Raw genomic sequence first — 20105 nt, 5'->3', positions numbered from 1 at the left:
ACTTGTTTTGGTTAATAAAGGCTAAATAGAAAATTTTAGTACTTTCAGCTAAGATGAATTTAAGTCAAGGCCTTAGTGAACCAAATTGTCCACCTGCATTTCTAAATAAAACTAACAGCTACGAACTTCATCCTATTTGGTTTAATTTCGTCTTCTGGAAAACACGACGTTGGCCAGGTTTCTCCCACTAGGCCCCGCCATCACACTACAACCACAGTATGCACACTCACGGTGCAACACGTCAACAAAATCGACTGTTTTCTTCTCCATTTTCCTTCTCTTTTTAGCCCATTCTCCCATAGAACTAAGGTTTGCAGAACTGCTCCATAAAACCATCAAGAAAGCCTTGCATGTAGAGTCTTCAAAGTCAGTAGGCTCTGAAACTGGTATTTGGCAGGCAAATCTTTTTGTGTTTTGGTCGTTTAGCCTGACCCTCTTCCTCTCCCTTCTCTTCTCTTGCACTGCTTCCTCCTATTGGACTTTGATGGAGTAGAAGCATCCGGTGCACTCTGCATCTCTGGCTCTGCTGGCTCTCAGTGTTGATCTGCTGAATTGCAGACCACATTGTATAACATCAAGAGAGCTAGGTTCATGCAATAGCCGACTGAAAGCTCAGTGTTTGTAGTCTTGGCCTCCAAGGCTCACCTGCAGATTCAGGTTCCCATAAAAACCAAGCACGCTGGAAAGAAAAGGAAAGACAATATTTAATATATCAAATACTTCTTTAAGTGTTCTCACATATATTATCAGATCTACTGATTGATTTGCTTAATTTCATACTACTACATTTGTAGGCTTCTGTGTCTTTGGATCACTATTTTTACACATGGATTGCTTAATAACTAATAGCAAACCTCAGGATAACGGTGGCTTTGATAGATGGCATCTTATTTCTCTTTCACATAAAAGATGTCTGGGTGTAGGGAGTGCAGCGCTGATGCGGTAGCTAATTAGTCCTCAGCAGCCTAGGATTCTTCTGGCTTACCTCTGCCAATTCTAGAGAGTGACCTTTGTTCTCATAGTTCAAGATGATGGCTAGTGCTCAAGCCATTACGTCTGAACTGCAGGAACAGAAGGAAAAAGGAAGGGGTGAGGCCATGTCTCAGCTGCCTTTTAGCTTTTCCTAGAAGCTGCCACATACATCTCGTTGGCCAGAACTTAATCTTATGGCTGCACTAAACTCAGGGGACTATATAAAATGTAGCCTTAATTCTGGGTGAGCTTACACCATGCTGAAAATTGGGGGTCTGTTAAGGAAACAGGGGAGAATGGATGTTTGAGTGAGCAACAAGCCACCTTTGCGATTCTGTTCCCTGCAGATTGTTGTTAAATGATACTAGGACTGATGCGAGTGCAATACAGACTTTCCTTTTGGAGTAATCAGGTGCAATTCTTATCACGGATCTCAGGGAGCCAGTGAAAGGGACATGGAGAAGAAGCTGAGCCAGATGTCAGCCAGACTTGACAAAATAGAAGAGAGTCAGAAGAAGAATATGGAGGTGCAGAGAACAAAACAGGAAGAGGAGAAGGTTCATGGGCGCATCAGCAAGCTGGAGTTACAGATGAATGAGGACATGAAGGAAATGAAGGCAGAAGTTGACGCTGGTAGGCCAAAAAGAAAACAGCTCTCATGGTTTATTTTCACTATGATCTGAAAACCAGCTAATGCAACTACTGTGACCCCGGCTGATGGTAATAACGGTAAAATGTCCTTAGGTGATTTTCTGAGTAGCTGTGCTGTAGTGAACTAAAATGTTGTGTCACTTCCAAGTACATGGAAAGCCACCATGATGGACAGGCAAACCAACCAAAATTGCTCAGCTTGCAAATGTGCATTTTCTTTTCTTTCTTTATTTCTTTCTTTCTTTCTTTCTTTCTTTCTTTCTTTCTTTTTTTTTTTAATATTTATTCATTTTTGAGAGACAGAATGTGAGCAGGGGAGGGGCAGAGAGAGAGGGAGACACAGAATCTGAAGCAGGCTCCAGGCTCCGAGCTGTCAGCACGGAGCCTGACGCGCAGCTCAAACTCAAGGACCGTGAGATCATGACCTGACCTGAAGTCAGACGCTTAACCGACTGAGCCACCCAGGCGTCCCTTGTGTGCGTTTTCTTTAATGCCATCTGAGGGCTCTTTTCTGTTTATAGCCACTGTCGGTGTGTCTCAGAAATAAACACATATCTTTGCGGGACTTTTGAAGGCTTCTTTTATTACTGCTGGCAGTATGCTACCACAGCAGCGAATGATTTTCTTCTGCTCACAAGTCAACAGGGTCCATTAATTCACACTTGTTCGGAAGAAACTGTTAAAGCTATATTCCAAGTCTGAAGTATTATTGCATATAAAGGAGGGGCTAGACTTAGTTACTCTGTGAATTCAGGAATACAGACCTGGAACCAGTAAGTGAATTGGAAGTTACCTGAAGACAGATTTTAACTTAACACAGGGCAGAAATATCCTCAGGTAATGGGTTCTTTTTAAAAAAAGACACTGGTGGCTTGTGAGCCTGAGGGTTCTTTGCTGTTGAAAGTATTCAAGTGGAAGCTGGTTGGGTGTGGTTGGGAAAAAGAAGACAGTCTTACAATGCGATGAGGGGGACTACATTATCTCCCAGCTGCCTCCAATTCCATGATTCCATAATTTTCCCCTGCGGAATCGTTCTACTTTGGCCACATGGGAATAAAAGTAGTTATCCCAAGAATAGTTTTGTTGTTACCACCAGAAGTTTTATCATTTTTTTTAAGTAGAAATCACAAATAAATTTATGAATTCAAGAACTTGTGAAGATAACAATGAATTTTCTTTCTTTTGTCTTTGGGGCTATTAGAATATGGTATTTGAATATTTCATCAGTGATTTTTTTATGTTTATTTATTTATTTTAAGAGTGAGAGAAAGCATGAGTGCAGGAGGGGCAAAGAGAGAGGGAAAGAGGGAGACTCTCAAGCAGGCTCTGTGCTGTCAGCGCAGAGCCCGACATGGGGCTCAAACTCACGAACTGTGAGATCATGACCTGAGCCGAAACCAAGAGTCAGATGCTTAACCAGCTGAGCCACCCAGGCGCCCCTCATCAGTGTTTACCTTTGCATCATTCTCTGGGTGGGTTTGTTATTATATATTCAACATGCCTCTGAGGTTGTTAAGATTTAGTAACTACTACTAAGAAAGGCATATGAGCTTTTTAAAAATAAAAATAATTTACTTTTTCTTATTCTAAAAACAATATGTTTCTTAATGGAAAATAAGAAAGTGCAAAATATTTTTTTAAATACTCATAACTTCTCTCACTCAGCTGTCATCTTTATATAAATCTTTCTATACATATGTGATATATATATGTGCTTTTTCAAATGGAAGCTCATGCTGATTTGTAACCTACTCTTTCATATGTTGTATCTTTCTAATAACATTTTTAAAATAAGTAATATTTATTCCTTATATGACATTAATTGTAATATAGAGAAAATTTTTTGAGAAAATTCTAAATTTACTAATGAAAACAGGAGCTGTTAAACATTTATCTTAAAAACCCACATAAATATAGAATAATATGAAATGTGTTTTTGATGGAGAATTTTTTTCTTTTTTTTGCTTTTTCTTTTGAAATTATTTCAAATTTAGAAAAACAGTAAGAGTAGCCCAAAAACTCTATATAACCAGTTGTTAACATTTTGCAAATTTGCTTAATCTTATTGTGTGATATGAGTGTGTGTGTGTGTGTGTGTGTGTGTGTGTGTGTAAATATAATTTTTTTCCCTAAATAATTTGGGAGTAAGTTGCAGAAGTCATGATGCCTTTTTGCTCCTGTATTATTTCATTCTATATATCCTAAGAACAAGGACATTCTCTTAAATAACTATAATATAGTGTAATATGTTGTAGATTTTTTTCAATATTCAGTTTTCAACTTTAACCATTGTTTCCTTTATAGAAGACCTTCCCTGGTCTAAGTTCTATTCCAGAATCATACAGCATAGTTAGTTATCATTTTTCTGTATTTACTGTCTTGAAGTGGATCAGTTTCTCAGTGATGTTGACATCATTAAAGAATACAGGCCAGTATTTTGTGGAATGTCAGTTTGAGTCTGTTTGCTTCCTCTTAATTAGATTCAGGTTGTGCATTTTATTATTTATTTATTTATGTATGTATGTGCATTTTAAAAAATGTTTATTTTTTTATTTTGAGAGAGTGCGTGTGCACATGCACGCAAGTGGGAAAACGGCAGAGAGAGAGGGAGAGAATCCCAAGCTCAACCCCATGAACCATTAGATCATGACCTGAGCTGAAATCGGTAGTTGGATAGTTAACCATCTGAGCCACCAAGGTGCCCCTCAGGTTGTGCCTTTTGGACAGATGATGCCACAGAAGCGGTGTGTCCTTCACTTCTCAGGGAACCTTATCAGGGGTACCTGGTGTTGGTTTCTCCCGGCATTGGTGACATTAGCTTTGATCCCTTGGTTATAGTGGTATCTGCCAGATTTCTCCACTATAATAGTTCCTTTCCCCCTTTGTAATTAAAAAGTAACCTGTAAGGGAGCGCCTGGGTGGCTCAGTCGGTTAAGCGTCCGACTTCAGCTCAGGTCACGATCTCGCGGTCCATGAGTTCGAGCCCCGCGTCGGGCTCTGGGCTGATGGCTCAGAGCCTGGAGCCTGTTTCTGATTCTGTGTCTCCCTCTCTCTCTGCCCCTCCCCCATTCGTGCTCTGTCTCTCTCTGTCCCAAAAATAAATAAACGTTAAAAAAAAATTAAAAAAATAAAAATAAAAAAAAAAGTAACCTGTAGGGAGATGCTCCCAAGCTATGTAACTGTCTTGTTTCCTATCAAACGTTTACTTCATTAGTTTTAGCATCTGTTGATAGCTTTTGCCCAAATCAACTATTACTATATGTTGTAGAACTTGACACACATTGTTTTTTAATATTAACTCTTGTGAAATTTACCTCTTCTTAAAGGGTTTACAGCCATCTATGAAAGTATAGGATCCCTCAGGCAAGTTCTTGAAGCCAAGATGAAGTTGGACAAGGACCAGCTGCAGAAGCAAATCCAACAGATGCAGAAGCCAGAAGGTCCCATGTGAAGGGGGCTGGGACAAGGACCTCAAACGTGGTTTTGCTCGTGGGGCTAGAGCTAGATACCTGTGTAGCCAGGCTGTCACTGCATTCGGGATTGTTCTATTCACGGCGTGCATGTGCCAAGAAATGTATTTTCATGGGTCTAAACGTTTACCTTGAATCTCAAAAACACTTTTTTTAAAAGTATGAAATACAACTTTTACCACTTTATTCCACTTCTCTAAATTCAATGGAATATCCTCCCTGCCCCTGGATTTTGAAAGGCTTTTATCCCTTCATTTTATGAATGAAAAGACTTAACTTTCCTTCAATGCTTGATGCTCTAGCCAAGACTTTACTATTTTCAAAAATGTCATGGTGATTTTTTTAAAATTAAGAAACTAATGAATTATCACAGGAATGTTTCTCCTTACCCTAAATTAAGAGAATGTCCTGGTAGATTAGAATTCAACCTTTTAGTCCATATTTGGATTTTATGATTGTTATCTGTGCATTTCTTATAAGGTTATCTTCTTGTAAATCTTCTGTCTTTTGTAGAGACAAGGGATTTAACATTTGGAAACCCCCTTCATCATTTACATGATGAAAAAAGCTTAAAAATTGATAACTGCCATATACATTGCAGATTAAAATGGAAACTTAAGACAATTATCTAGATAATGCAAGGCACAATATCTACAGTGACCACCTAATTAAGCCAGGTTTTAATATTGAAAACTTTTTTCAGTTATCCACAGCCTGTATAGTGATAGCCATATATTTAATAATGGAATGGTGGTTGATAGTCTGTTTATTGCACAATTAATTGTTAATCATAATAGGATGTGAGAATTTTTCAGGCTTTATGATCTCCTCTCTAAATGTTTCCAAAATTGGCACAAAGTGCTAAGGTTTATATACACTTATTGTAACTGTATTCTTGTGCCTTGGTTTTACCACGTCAATGCACTGTATCCTATAAAAGTTTTACAGACAAAATAGAAGGCATGATAATACATCAGAATTATGATGTAAAAATGGGATCCTATGTAATTTTTAAATGTTCTGAAAATTTTATCACTGTTAAGACATTAGTCATTCAGTATTATTAATGGAATAGAAATTCATACTTTTGTATGGACAGAGAATCAAATTGATATTGCATTTATAACACTGTCAAGAACCTTTCATTTTGAGCAGCTTTGTAGAGGATGGGTGTTTTATCTTCAATCTCCATATTTGACTAGTCATTGAAAATTGGTGCCAGTGAAGTTGTTGACCCGTGGATGTAAAACCTGATGGTGAGACACACACTGTCCTAAACTGTGAGGGTGCCCAGGAAAAGGAAGACCATTCTTGAAAATTAAAAAAAAAAAAAATTGTGTTTTGTTGTTTGCCAAGGACTCAGGAAAATTAAAGCATTTTCTATTTTTAGGATAACTCATAAATGAATTATATAACTGGCTATTACTGTTTACCCATATAAAATATGCTGCTACACTACACAGTATTTTACCTTCTTTGGCTTGACAAAAAAATGTTTTTTTAATTGGACCTGAGGAATCATCTAAGGAATGTGTCATCCAACACGTATTTCCTTATTTTGTCACAAATCTTTGCATCTCTCTCTATAGGAAGACTATTTCCACTTGACAATGAAAAAAAAAAGGTTAGTGCTCATTTGCAACCAGAAAGTGAATTTCTTTCTGCGATAGAATAACCATATTTAGTACAGTTTCCCCTGTTTACGCACAAGCCACAGCACGGAGAGTCACGTGTCCTCCAGTGTCTCTCTCCTCTGCGGTCTCTGAGGAGGAAGAGTCAGCACATGTGACACTTGGGAAGAGGGACGGGGGGCCAGCTGGACTCGGGTTGTGGGGTGACGTGAGCAGGCGACGGTTGGATGTCCGCTGGAATTGCTTGGGTGCTCCTGATGCTGCCAAGCTCAGGCCATGAGCTCCAGCAGGGTCCCCCACCCTGGCCACATGTTGGAATCACCCGCGGAGTTCAAAAAGCTATTGATGCCTGGGCTGCCCCCCGAGACCAATTAAGCCAGAACCTCTGGGACGAGGGAGGCAGACATCAGTAAGGTGTCAAAGGCCCCCGGGTGATTCAAAGGCCGCTGAGGTTGTAAGCCACTGAACTACAGTGTGCTCTTATGACCAAAGTTTAAATGAGGATCAGCTTCCGTGTTCTTTCCTTTACCAGAAATTTGCAATAAAAAGAATAAAATTTCCAAATAAATGTGGTGTATGATTTTTAAACTTAAAAGTTTTTTTAGAGTGAGGCAACCTACTGGGAACTGGAAAGTCACGGGGAGCTGCTCCGTCTGTGGGTCTTCAAGGCTGGAGTAATGCCAGCTGGCAGTTCCTACTGTGCATGTGTGCCTGTGCCGTGAACTTGGTGTGTGTTCACTCAGTTCATTATGGTGATGAGTTAAGGACTACTCACTTCCCCATTTTACAGATGAGAAAAATGGGTCACCTAAAGGTTGGGCAACTTGCCCCAAGTCCTGCAGCTGGTAAGTGGGATCCTCGATTTAAACCAGGCAGCCTCCTTCCACTCTCTGGGCACCTAACAAGTATACCACTGTCCCATCTCTAAAGATACAGCCTTGCTTCCCACATAGCTGACTTGCCAGCCCACCGACAGCAGCCCCATCTCTACATGACCTTACAGCTCCACCATCCGAGGCCCTTTGCTCTTTAATGCCCTAGTTCCAAGCACCCGAGAGAGGCACCTTACTAGCTTCACTTGGGTCCACTGGCTTCCTCTGGTTTATTAGTGGAAGCAACAGAGGCGGGGCCATTTGGTGCCATAGGACGGTAGGGTCCCAGACACTTCGTCCCCTGTGCTTGGGCCGTCCTAGGCAGTGGACTGTGGTTCTCTGCATTGGGAGATGAGTTATGTTGGGTGGCTGCTGAACAGAAGAACGATTCCCTTTAAACTGTGGTTATCCCACTCAGCTTTCAGCCTGGAAAAAAAAACCCACAAACCACTCATGACATCCTGGAAACTCAATGATAACTATATGGGGTTCTGTCACTGCCCTCTTCTCGCTGTGTGACCTTGGGCAGTTCGCTTCACCTTTCTGAATCTCAGTTTTCTCATCTGCAGAGTGGAGATTATAATTATATAAAAGAAGTGGCTCACTTATAATTTTTGAAATGCTGAAATAGTTCATGCAAAATTGGGTATTAAGTGGTGAAATATGGGATATGGGCAGGGAGATGGTGGTGGTGGGACATAGCAGGTAAATAGAGGGTCCATGTTTTGGTTGAGAGCATCCCATTACCTGCTGGGATCATTTATGGGAAATGACTCTAACCTCCAAAGATAAGTGATATCCCCGCCTGAAACACAGAAGAGCAGCTTGGATGCAGAGATAAGTAGACAGGACCAGACTGGGTCAGTCCCTGAATCTGGGGAAGCACTGGGCAGAACCACAGGCTAGTTAGTCTCATCCTTGGGGCAGGCGTGACTTCTCCAGGACTCAGCCTGGGAGGAGCCACATCCACTGAGGGGCCAGTGTTGAGAGGGCTGGGAAGGTGGGGTAAGACCCAGAAGGTGGCAGCAACTCAAGTGTACATTGATGAATGAATAAGCAAATGTGGTATATACCTACAATGGAATACTATGCAGCCATAACAAGAAATTCTGACACATTAACAGCATGGATGAATCTTGAGGAGGTTTTGTTGAGTGAAATAAGCAAGTCACAAAAGGACAAACCTTGTAGATTTCCACTTGGATGAGGTACATAGAAGAGTCCAATTCATAGAAACAGAGTAGCCTGATAGCTGCCAGGGGCTCAGGGGTGGGGTGGGGAATGGGAAGCCAGTACCAAATGGGTCCAGAGTTTGAGTTGGAGAAAATGAAAAACTTCTCAGATGGATACTGGTGATGGTTGCAATCAATGTGAATGTACTCAATGACACAGAACTGTAGATTTAAAAATGGTTAAATTACTAAAATGTACACATATCTTATCACAACAAAAAATAGGAAGTGGATTCCTTAGCCCTCCAGTTGAGCCTTCAGGTGAGACTGCAGCCCTGGCAGCTTTAATGCAACTTCATGAGAGATGTTAAACCAGAGGTTACCCAGCTAAGCCATGTCCACACGTCTGACCCACAGATGCCGCGAGATGATAAATTTTTGTTGTTTTAAATTGCTATGTTTTGGGTTAATTTGTTATATGCAGCCATAGATCACTGATGCACTGGCACTGTGTAATCTTGACAGAGCTATTTTGTGGAATTGCTCATTGCTTGTGCTACAAGTTACATGTTTACATATATAATCTCATACACTTTCTGAGCAAGACATGATCTTTAAAAACTTATACTGAATGGCATATATACTTTATCCCATTTAATCTTTGTAATTACCCTACTTGGTGTGTACTATTATTTCCATTTTGTGGATGGAGCAGAGAGAGAGGTTAAATATTGACTAATATTGCAGTTGACTCTTGACCAACACAGATTTGAACTACGCAATCCACTTACATGTGGATTTTTTAATACAGTACAGTACTGTAAATGTATTTTCTCTTCTTTATGGTTTTCTTAATAAAATGTTTTTTCTAGCACACTTTGTTGTAAGAATACAGTATATAATACATATAACTTGCAAAATATGTGTTACTTGACTATGTTATCGGTAAGGCTTCTGTCAACAGTAGGCTATTCGTAGTTAAGTTTTGGGGGAGTCAAAAGTTATACGCAGACTTCTGACTGTGTAGAGGAGGTGGGGGAGGGTTGTCAATGTCCCTAATCCCCTACATTGTTCAAGGGTCAACTGTATATAGAAGTTGAAAATGAAACAAAGGACATAGAACTAATTGATGGAGGAGGAGGGATTTCAATCCATACCTGTCTTCTAAGTCTAGGCTGCCATTTTGCTTCAAGAAAGCCCATACCTACATATAAGGTGATTTGTTCAATATCTAACAATTGTTTGGAATGAGAATACTGTTTAGCTTGGTGGTTCTCAAAGTATCCCCAGACCAGAAGCATCAGCCTCACCCGGGAACTGTTAGAAATGTAAGCTCTCAGCTCCATCCCAGACCTCCTGAATCAGGAACTCTGAGATGGGCTCAGCAACCTGCTTTAACAAGTCCTGCTAATGATTCTAATGCAAGTTAAATTTGAGACTCGCTGATCTAGAACTGTGCTGTAATTCACTAGTCCTTAGCCCATTTACATTTAAATATACATTAATCAGAATTAAATACATTTAACAACTTAGTTCCTTGGTTGCGCTGGCCACATTTCAAATGCTCAATAGCCACCTGTGGTGAGTGGTTGCGGTATTGTCCCATGCAAACGTAGAACATTTCTGTTATTGCAGAAAGTTCTATCAGACAGCCCTGGTCTAGAGTAGTAAGTTCCTTGCTCTTTCAACTGACCACTCTGTCCAAACGCTGTACCTTCATCTGTCAGCCTAGAATGGGATTTGGACCCAGAACTTTCCTTCTGTCTCATCTGTACAATTTTTTTTTTCAGTTTATTTATTTATTTTGAGAGAGAGAGAGAAGAGGGGAGGGGCAGAGAGAGAGAGAGAGAGAGAGAGAGAGAGAGAGAGAGAGAGAATCCCAAGCAGAGAATCTGCACTGACAGCGCAGAGCCCAATGCAGGGCTCAGTCTCACCAACCACGAGATCATGACCTGAGCTGAAACCAAGAGTTTCGACACTTGCCCAACTGAGCCACCCAGGTGCCCCTCATCTCTACAATCTTATGTCAGTTGTCCCTATTAGAGATCATTTCGCAGGTCTTTATTTATAAGGTTTTGTCCCACTTGCTGGTTCTGATCAGTAGATGCTACTGCTGGGGGTGTTGTATAGAGAAGGATGGGGAGGCTGGTACGAGACTCAAGGGGAAGAGCCAAAGTATGTCAGCCAAGGGGCGGGGCTGTGTAGTAGGTTTGTACCAGGACATTTAAGGCATGTGCCTGGCAAGGGGATGTCAGCCAGGGGACTGTTGAGTGATGCAGAGGCTCCCTAGGGAGAGGGACCCATCTCTCTAGGGGATTAGGGTGAGGCAAAGTGAGGCATTCACCTTGGAAAATTTAAATACATATATATTTTAATTTTTTAACATTTATTTAGTTTTGAGAGACAGAGACAGAGTGCAAACAGGGGAGGGACAGAGAGAGAGGAAGACACAGAATGTGAAGCAGGCTCCAGGCTCCGAGCTGTCAGCACAAAGCCCAATCACGGGGCTTGAACCCACAAACTGTGAGATCATGACCTGAACTGAAGTCAGGCTCTTAACCAATTCAGCCACTCAGGCTCCCTTCACCTTGGGAAATTCTAAGGGACAGCAAAAACTTTAATCAAGATAATGTGTTAATGAGGACTTTAAGACACAGAACAGATGAACATAAGGGAAGGTAAGCAAAAATAATATAAAAACAGGGAGGGGAAAAAAAATAAAAACAGGGAGGGGAAAAACATAAGAGACTCTTAAATATGGAGAATAAACAGAGAGTTACTGGAGGGGTTGTGGGAGGGGGGATGGGCTAAATGGGTAAGGGGCATTAAGGAATCTACTCCAGAAATCAATGTTGCACTATATGCTAACTAATTTGGATGTAAATTTAAAAAAAAAAATGATAATGTGTTAACACAGTATTTTTAAAGATCAAAATTAATGTCAAAAATGCACGATGAGCAACATTTCAAGCCTGAAAGACTAGATTCAACCACATTGCCCAGAACCATTTTGGAAATGAGGCAAAACAGAAAACTCTGCTCCCCTAAATACATGTTGCATGTAATTTTAAATTTTTGACATTTTGTTTATTGCGGACTTTGTTGTTGTTTATGTAGATTTTTAGAAACATTGTACTAACATTTATCTTGATGACAGGATTCTGGCTTCTCCTTACATTTATCATTTGAAGAGTGTGCCTCACTCACCTCACCCTAATCGCTGCCCTGCCTAGATGTCTGGAAAGTTGGAGCTAAATTCAGCGCTCAGTTACCATAATTAGCTTATCTCCTGCGTGTCCGATTGCTTTAGATAGTCTCTGGTCTGTTTTTTTTCCCTAATTGCCACGCTTTGTTTCATTTTCAGACCTGTGACTTAATTCTTCCTGGAACTAGGTTGGGCCACACATTAAGAAGAGATCTGACTCTTCTTTGAGACTCGAGGAAGAATGGCAGGGGAGTGGGGAACCTCTCCTGCCACCGGGCCAACCCTGGGGATTTGCTGTCCTTTGCTGCCCCTGTGTGGTCACTGGGAACTCTGAGGAAATCTGGTTCTGTAGGAAGAACCACAACCAAGGAGTGCCTCAGTGGGAAGGCCCTTGGAGATCACTGACCTCAATTCCCTCATTTTCTGGAACAGGAAACAGAGTGCCAGAGAAGTTAGAAGTGGGTTTGTAGGGGCGTAAGTAGTGTGCTAGTATGATAGGCTGTAACCATAATAGTGATTTAGTACCTACTCTGCACTGGCTGGGCCATGGCAGTGGATAAAACGGACCAAAATTTCTGCGTCCATGGAGTTTTAATTCTAGCATGAGGTAGAGGTGGGGAGAGAAAATAAGCAAACAGGAAATACCAGTATGTCAGATGATCATAAGAGCTTTGGGGGAAGATACATCGGGTCCTCAGGGAGGGGAGTGCCATGAGGGGAGCTACACGTGGAAACAGGATGGCAGGGAAAGGCTTGCTGCGAAGCAAACACCTGATGAAGATAAGAGGGAGCCAGGCAGTGGAAGAATTTCATACCCGGTGGAATAAGTTACCTACATCTTATTGCTAGCAGATAAAACTACGTATAATTCAAGCATTCAGTGTCCATCCAGTGGCTCTTTGTTCTTCCAGGTACGGGTTAGTAGGGGCTTTCTGCTGCTATAACCTCTGAACATCTCACCGTCCCCTCTTGCCTTCTCATTTCCACACTTTGGGTGACCAATTCCCTGTATTAAATTTCCTGTTTGAAATACTTGGTGAGGGCTCTGCTTTCCTGAATGGTCCCAAGCAAGGAGAGCCAATGGTATCTGTGATTATCATGGTTTCTCCACACCTGTGCCTGGATCTGTGTAGCTCCTTGCAAGTTCCCGGCTTGGGCTCTCCGATAAACCAATACCACCTCGGGGCACCTGGGTGGCTCAGTTGGTTGAGCGTTCGACTTCGGCTCAGGTCACGATCTCACTGTCCGTGAGTTCGAGCCCCGCGTCGGGCTCTGTGCTGACTGCTCAGAGCCTGGAGCCTGCTTCGGATTCTGTGCCTCTCTCTCTCTCTGTCTCTGACCCTCCCTGTTCATGCTCTGTCTCTCTCTGTCTCAAAAATAAGTAAAAAATAAAAAAATAAAAAAAAACCAGTACCACCTCTACTACTGGCTAACATTTTTTGAGTGTGGGCTATCACCGATCCCCACATCTACCAAGAAGCGCCAGGCTGAGCAGCCCCTTTGTCCTTGCCCCAGGCTCCTGCTGGTCCCTTAGCAACTCCCAGGCCCTCAGTTGGGCCCTCCAGAATCTGGCCAGGATACTAGTGGATCAGGAAAACGTCCAGGAGTTCTAGCATCAATGTTAAGAACAGCAACTAACCATTGCTGAGCACTTCTGTGGTGCTGGGGCCACGCTAAGAACTGTATATACTTTTTCTCATTTAATGTGCCCCTCACCGTGACTTTAGGAGGTAGTTACTATCTTGGCTCCACTGTGCACACAAAGAAATGAGGCACAGAGAAATTAGGTAACTTTTCTGAGATCATGCAGCTAGTAAGTATTGGAATCAGAATTCGAATCGGGATCTACCTGATTCCAGAATAGAGCTCCTAACCACTACTCTGTGTTGCCTCAAAAGGAGTTAGCATTGCAGATGGTTGTCTAGAGCAAAGAGGACCTCAGGCCATGACCGGAGGAGCTAAAGATGACAACATGTCCTTGCCCTTCTCTGGCAAAAGTCTCAAGGGTAGGCCTACACTTTAAATTTTCTTTTAATGTTTATTTTTTTTTGAGAAAGAGACAGAGTGTGAGTGAAAGAGGTAAAGAAAGAGGGAGACACAGAATCTGAAGCGGGCCCCAGGCCCTGAGCTGTCAGTATAGAGCCCAACACAGGGCTCGAACTCATGTACCATAGGATCATGCCCTGATCTGAAGTCAGACACTTGCCGATGAAGCCACCCAGGTGCCCCATACGCTTTAAGTGATCTCTGGCAGGGTTCACAACACTGGCTGCACATTGCAATCACCTGGGGAGCTTTAAAACTGCTGATGCCTGAATCCCATCCTCTGATATCATTGGTCTGGGGTGCTGCTGGGCCATGGGATTGTTTGCCAATTTCCCAGGTGATTCTAATATGCAGCCACGGTTGCCAGCTTGTTTTTCTAACTTTCAAGGGGATACTATAAACCTGTGGATCTTGTTAAAATGCAGATTCTGATTCAGGACATCTGGATGGGGCCCCAGAGTCATGCTTCTTTTTCTTTTTTTAAGGTTGTATTTATTTATTTTGAGAGAGACAGCATGTGTTGGGGAGGGCCGGAGACAGAAGGGAAGAGAGAGAATCCCAAGAAGGCTCTGCACCTTCCTCAGCGCAGAGCCCAACGCGGGCTGGATCCCACAGACGGTGAGATCATGACCTGAGCTGAAACCAAGAATCAGACGCTTCAGCCGACTGAGCCACCCAGGTTGCCCTGAGAGTCATGTTTCTAACAAGAGATGATTCCGAGGAGAAAGTCCATCCCAAGTGGGAAGGCTTACTAGTCAAAGTGGTGGCCAGCAGCATCAGTATCATCTGAAGCTTGTTAGAAACTTGGACTCCTTGGGCCCCACCCAGACCTGAGAGGGAAGGAGGAGAGCCCAGGTGATTTTTATGCACCTTAGGGTGTGAAAAGATCAGAGAGCCCAGTGCATATGTAAAGGAGTGCAGGTAGGGTGGTCAGGGGATTCCAAACTAAGCATCCAAGCAGCATGGATAGATTGGAGATGTTTAGCCAGAAGAACAACAACAAGGAGGCAGGTAAGTGTCTTGACCCTCGGATGGCTACTCCAAGAAAGAGGGAGGGGGCTGGCTTTCTGTGTCCCAAAGAATAAGCCGGGCACTCAGGAGGACTCCTTCCTGAACAGCGTGGTGGCTTGTACCTCTGGGCTATGTTTCTTGTCAAGGAGGACACACTGCCCTAATTACAGTAGAGGGATTCAGGCTTCATAAAGAGTCTGTGACTTGTAAGCTCCCTTGTTACGCTGAAATTTAGCGGCTGTATAGTTGAAGTGGCAAAAATGTCGGGTCACCTGGGAACATAGCACCTGTGGAGCTGAGATGGAACATATTTTGAGGTCAGGACGAGTACATAGTCTTGGATTGAAAGACATAATATGGGGAGATGCCCACAAACGGGAGACCTATATGTTACACAAAGCTATATGGGAGGAGTTTTGGGAGCCCATGAGTCTGGACATGCAACCCCGAAATTCTCAGGTTCCAAAGTTCCCTTGGGTGTCACACTGTAATCTGATAGGAGGTAATAAGGTGTGACCAGGCGAGCGATGGGCTGTGAGGGGCAAGAAAGCCAGGGCTGAGGCTGAGAATGGGGGTGGGAGTGGGAGTGGGGGTGGGGGAGGGCGTTTATCCTGCACCAAGCAGACAGGAGGGGTTTGGATTCGGGTGTCCTGGTGCTGGTCCTTCAGGCAGAAACAGTTCTGGTAAGGGCAGGGGGAACAGTAACACCTTGACTTCCTTGCATGGAAGGACCAGGGTCCAATTATGTCAAGCAAGGTACGCTGGTTGTGAGGACGCATGCCTGGGAATTTAGGGGAAACTGAATGGACTCCACCCAGGGAGGACTGAGACGGAGAGATCTGGGCCCCAGGTGGCTCCACAGGTCAGCAGCATGACTTTCTAGATTGTCCTTCTCGAGCTTCCTTTTGCACAATTCCCTTCCTGTGTACGTGTCTTCAATGTCAGTTGGCTCCCCAGACTCTTTGCAGCTTCCTCCACGCCGCAGCATGTCCAGACTCTCTGTCTAGGGCCCGTGGCCTCATGACTGGCTCTCCTAGACCAGATGGAGGCCTGGGGCAGGTCCTATCCTTGCAACCTGAACAGAATTTTCTTATGTATCAAGCACCTGGGAAGACTCTTCTCTTCCACAAAGGAATGTGCTTTTTTTTTTGGTCTTTCTTGAAACACAAAGCCCTCTTAAGCGATCTTGCATTTTATTTGGTAGAGCAAGACATTCAGAATAACAGGCTGGGTTTCTAGGAGCCAGTTCTTGTGAGAGCTTAGGTGGGCTGGTCCTCCGGAGCTTTCCTTGCCCCCCATCATGGAGGATTGCCTAGGGCATTCTCCCTTTTCTGTGTTTTGGGGGGTAAGGGACATGTGTGGAGGGGTGTGAAGGGTGGGGGCAGATTTCTCGGGTCTTACTCCTCATCAGGGGAGCTTCAGACCCCTTTAGCCAGGACCTGGAAAAGGCAAATCAGGTGGAAAAGTAGTCCGGGACCTTGCATTGGTTTTCTTATTTTGGGGGAACTGACGGGAGGCAAAAGGAGCTAACATAGATTGAGTGAATCCCTAGTATGAACTGTGCTATGTTCCTATTAGCTTTTAACCCTCTGAAAACTCCCAATTTAGAGGTGAGACCCTGGCTCCCAGAGGAACCAGTTTGGCTCTCAGTTACCCACCCAGTGAGAGGCAGAGTTGGGGTGTTGGGAGGTCTCCTCCACTTGGTACTGGTGCCGTCACAGAGCTTTGGGCCCTTGTGGGGGGCACTTCCTGTTCAGGTGCTTTACTGCTGGGATACAAGGAAATAGATACTCCCTTTTGGACCAGACAAAAGGGTTATTGTTCTCTAGGACCATAGCCCATGCAGAGTTCTCTGGCCTGGGTTCTCTGGCTTTTAATTGTTTTTTGAGCTGGTTCTTCTAATCCCAGGAAGCCAATCTTTGATTTCAGTTACCTTCCAGTTTGTTTTACTGCTCATTGGTCTTGGAGGGCTCACCGGGAAGTAATTGTGCTCAAAGCAAAGTGTTTGAAAAGGGTGTGTGTGTGTGTGTGTGTGTGTCTGCGTGTGTGTGAGTGATGCATGCCTGAGATGAAAGTTCTATTGTACCTGCCTGTTGAATATTTTCCAGCCAACAATTACTTGGTGTAGCTCTGCTCCAGGCGATGTGAGTCCCCTTTAGGTGAATCAGACTGGCTTCCTCAGCTCCCCTCTGAAGGGGAGCAATCCCTGCCTCTTCAGGGACCATTCCCACGTCTCCCCCCAACTGATCACACCACTGCTGCTTGCCAGGGATGCCACCACAGCGTTCAGAAAATAATCCTATCTATAGGGAACTTCTTGAAGAATCTACAATTACTGTTTTTCTAAATCAGGGGATGATTGTAATAGTCTGTGAGCTGATCTCCAGCAGATCCGAGTAGTCCTAATACTTTGTCAGGTGATGTCACTTCTCCCCTTAAAACCCGCCGATGGCCTCCTCTCAAGTACCTAGAATGATCTAACAGGTCCTATATTCTCTTTTCTCCCTTTAGAGCTTCTTAGCTCATCCGTGCTTTTTGCTCTGTTCACATTAGCTTGGGTGCTGGTCCTCCAAGGCAAGTGCCTCCCTACCTCAGGACCTTTGAACTTGCTGTTCCCCTAGATAGCTCCAGCTTCCTCACTTGTCCTTAATTAAATGCGATCTTTGTCTGGACTTTCCTGGTAATCCCGTATATGTTTCCTTTGATAAACCACCTATTATCTATTTTCTGTTCATTTCCATGAGGATTTAAGCTTCCTGAGGCAGGATGGGTTGTTTGCTTACTTGCAGAGAACAGTGCCAAACGATAAAAGGTACTGAAAAATATCTATTGAAGGAGTAAATGAATGACCGAGTCTCTAAGGCAATGTTTTCGGGGCCAGTTAGGCAACATAAGTGTATAAGCTACTGGAAGAAGAATAGAGAGTGGGGAAATGAGGCAGCGTGCCCCTCCTAAAGGCATTAACTTTAAAACAACAGCAATAACAATCACAAAACAGGCTTGGTGCAGCTGGGACTATCTCCAGGTTTCAAATTTAAGACTGGGTCTGCTACATTAGATGTCTGGAGCCCAGACATCCTAGAATTGCTATCAACAAGTGGCTCTTTGGAGCGATGCCCGTGGTTATTGTGGAATCTTCTAAGTATTTCTGTGAAGCTATAGTTTGGTCCATTCTAAAGACCTCATTCATTCATTACATACCTGTAAAACTGTTCTGACTGGCAGGTAGGTGTTTCTCAAGCCATTTTATTTTTTGAATCAGACCCTAGAATTTGTGTTACTCTTATTTTGTGAGTTTTTTTTTCCTTCCAGTTAGCAAATTGAGAATTGGATTTATAACCTTATTAAAGGGATGTAAGTCTTGCTGCTATGCGTTGTGTATTTGCTGCCTTGTATGACCTGTCCTTTCTATTACTTCACTGCTTCCTCCTCATTCCTAACTTTTAAAGTATATTTTATATATATTGTAGTTCTTTTTAGGATAAGTATGGGTATAAGGAAAGGAAATGAAGGGGTACCTGGGTGGCTCAGTCAGTTGAGTATCCAACTCTTGATTTCAGATCAGGTTATGATCTCAAAGTTGATGAGATTGAGCCCTGTACTGGGCTCTGCACGATCGTGCTGAGTCTGCTTGAGATTATCTCTCTCACTCCCCCCTCTTTCTGCCCCTCTTTCCCTCCTCTACTCAGGAGTGCGTGCATGTTCTCTCTCTCTTTCAAAATAAATGTTTAAAACAAGAAATGACATGAACATGAACTTAGGCTTCCTTGAATTAAACACCTCTAGAAGAAAGAAGATAGTTTGTTTTCCTCCCACCCCAACCAGCACCCTCCAATTCCTAGGTGTCAGTTCTGTGACAGTCATTAGAGAGGGGGAGAGAAATACATTTGGGATCTAATAGAGGAAATAAGCTACAGGGAAGGTTTGGAAAGAGGTGGTGAGAGCAGGGCAGAGCTCTTCCCTGAGGCAGAATGAAATTGCTCTTGACGCACTAGATTCCCTCTCTTCGTACAGAAGATCAGACCTCAAGCACTACAAAGCGCATCCCACACTTAGCTGGCCAAACATCAGCCACTACGTACAGGTGTGTCAAAAGAACTGTGGCCTCTCCTGTTGGGCCGTCCAGGGTGTCTGAGGGTCCTTTCTCCTCAGCTTTGGGCCCTTCCGGTTTGCCCATGACTCAGGTAAGCATGGGGTCCTGCCCAGCAGTGATCAACTACACTACCTCAATAGGACAGTCCCCCCTACACTGCCCTTCTCCAAGACTTCATATTTGTGGTCTCAACAGCTGAAACCACATGCCTGAGCCTCAGGCTGAATGAGCACAGCTGTGAAGCTGCCAGCACCCCTAACACCGGGGAAGGAACTGCAGTGGAATTAGCAGACAGGCAATAACCACTTCTAATCGGATTCCCTTGACCCAGGGAATGTCTTCATGTCTCACAGCCTCGATAAGCGGCAAGTGTATTTACCACGAGAGCATAGAGTCAGTGTTTAACTTTGCTCGCTTTATCCTAATACCCATTCTAATACCTATATTAATTCTGTGTTCACTTGTTGGAAGAGTGTTTTCCCATCTTCCCCTGGGAAGGCTGTAATCCTACACTTTGCCTGACAGCTAGAAGCCTTTTATGACAAATAGTGACGGTATGATTGCTGTCTACCTATAAACTCTTGTCGGTTTAAGGGAATGATTCTCTCTCTCAATGAGTCTCTTCCTGCTTTCATCACACACACAACACCCCCTTCAATACTAAAACGCACCTTCAAAAAGTGGGTGGCCTACCTCATGTGTGGCTATGAGCAAACAGTCAAGAAAGAAGTCTTAAAGACCTTTACCATGCAAAAAGGTGCTTTTTATTGTAGCACAGGGACAGGACCCAGGGGCAAGAAGAGCTGCACTGGGATCGTGAGGGGTGACTATATACTTAGTTAGCCGGGGTCAGGGATAGTGTAAGTCTCTAAGGAACTTGGAAGCAAGGCTTCTAGGACCTTGGGGGGCTAGCTGCTGTTAAGGCTGTTGACTACTGTCAAATAAAACCTAAGTCTTGAGCCTCTTGAGATGTTTATCAGCG

At 43.4% G+C, this 20105-nt stretch overlaps 1 protein-coding gene across 2 annotated transcripts in view; it reads left to right on the top strand.

Moving 5' to 3' along the window:
- Positions 1–8709, top strand: part of FAM81A (family with sequence similarity 81 member A) — a 75916-nt gene extending 67207 nt beyond the window's left edge. For both annotated transcript variants that reach the window (XM_042988743.1, XM_015538598.2), the window contains 2 exons: positions 1410–1605; positions 4950–8709. In XM_042988743.1, the coding sequence (XP_042844677.1) occupies positions 1410–1605; positions 4950–5074 (321 nt within the window). In that variant the 3' untranslated portion in view covers positions 5075–8709. The remainder of the gene's footprint in view (positions 1–1409; positions 1606–4949) is intronic.
- Positions 8710–20105: the final 11396 nt, after the last annotated feature.

The sequence above is a fragment of the Panthera tigris genome, chromosome B3 (assembly GCF_018350195.1).
Source record: "Panthera tigris isolate Pti1 chromosome B3, P.tigris_Pti1_mat1.1, whole genome shotgun sequence".
In the NCBI taxonomy this organism is placed as follows: Eukaryota; Metazoa; Chordata; class Mammalia; order Carnivora; family Felidae; genus Panthera; species Panthera tigris.
Note: the sequence above shows the minus strand (reverse complement) of the source record. Positions and strands in the feature narration are given on the sequence as shown.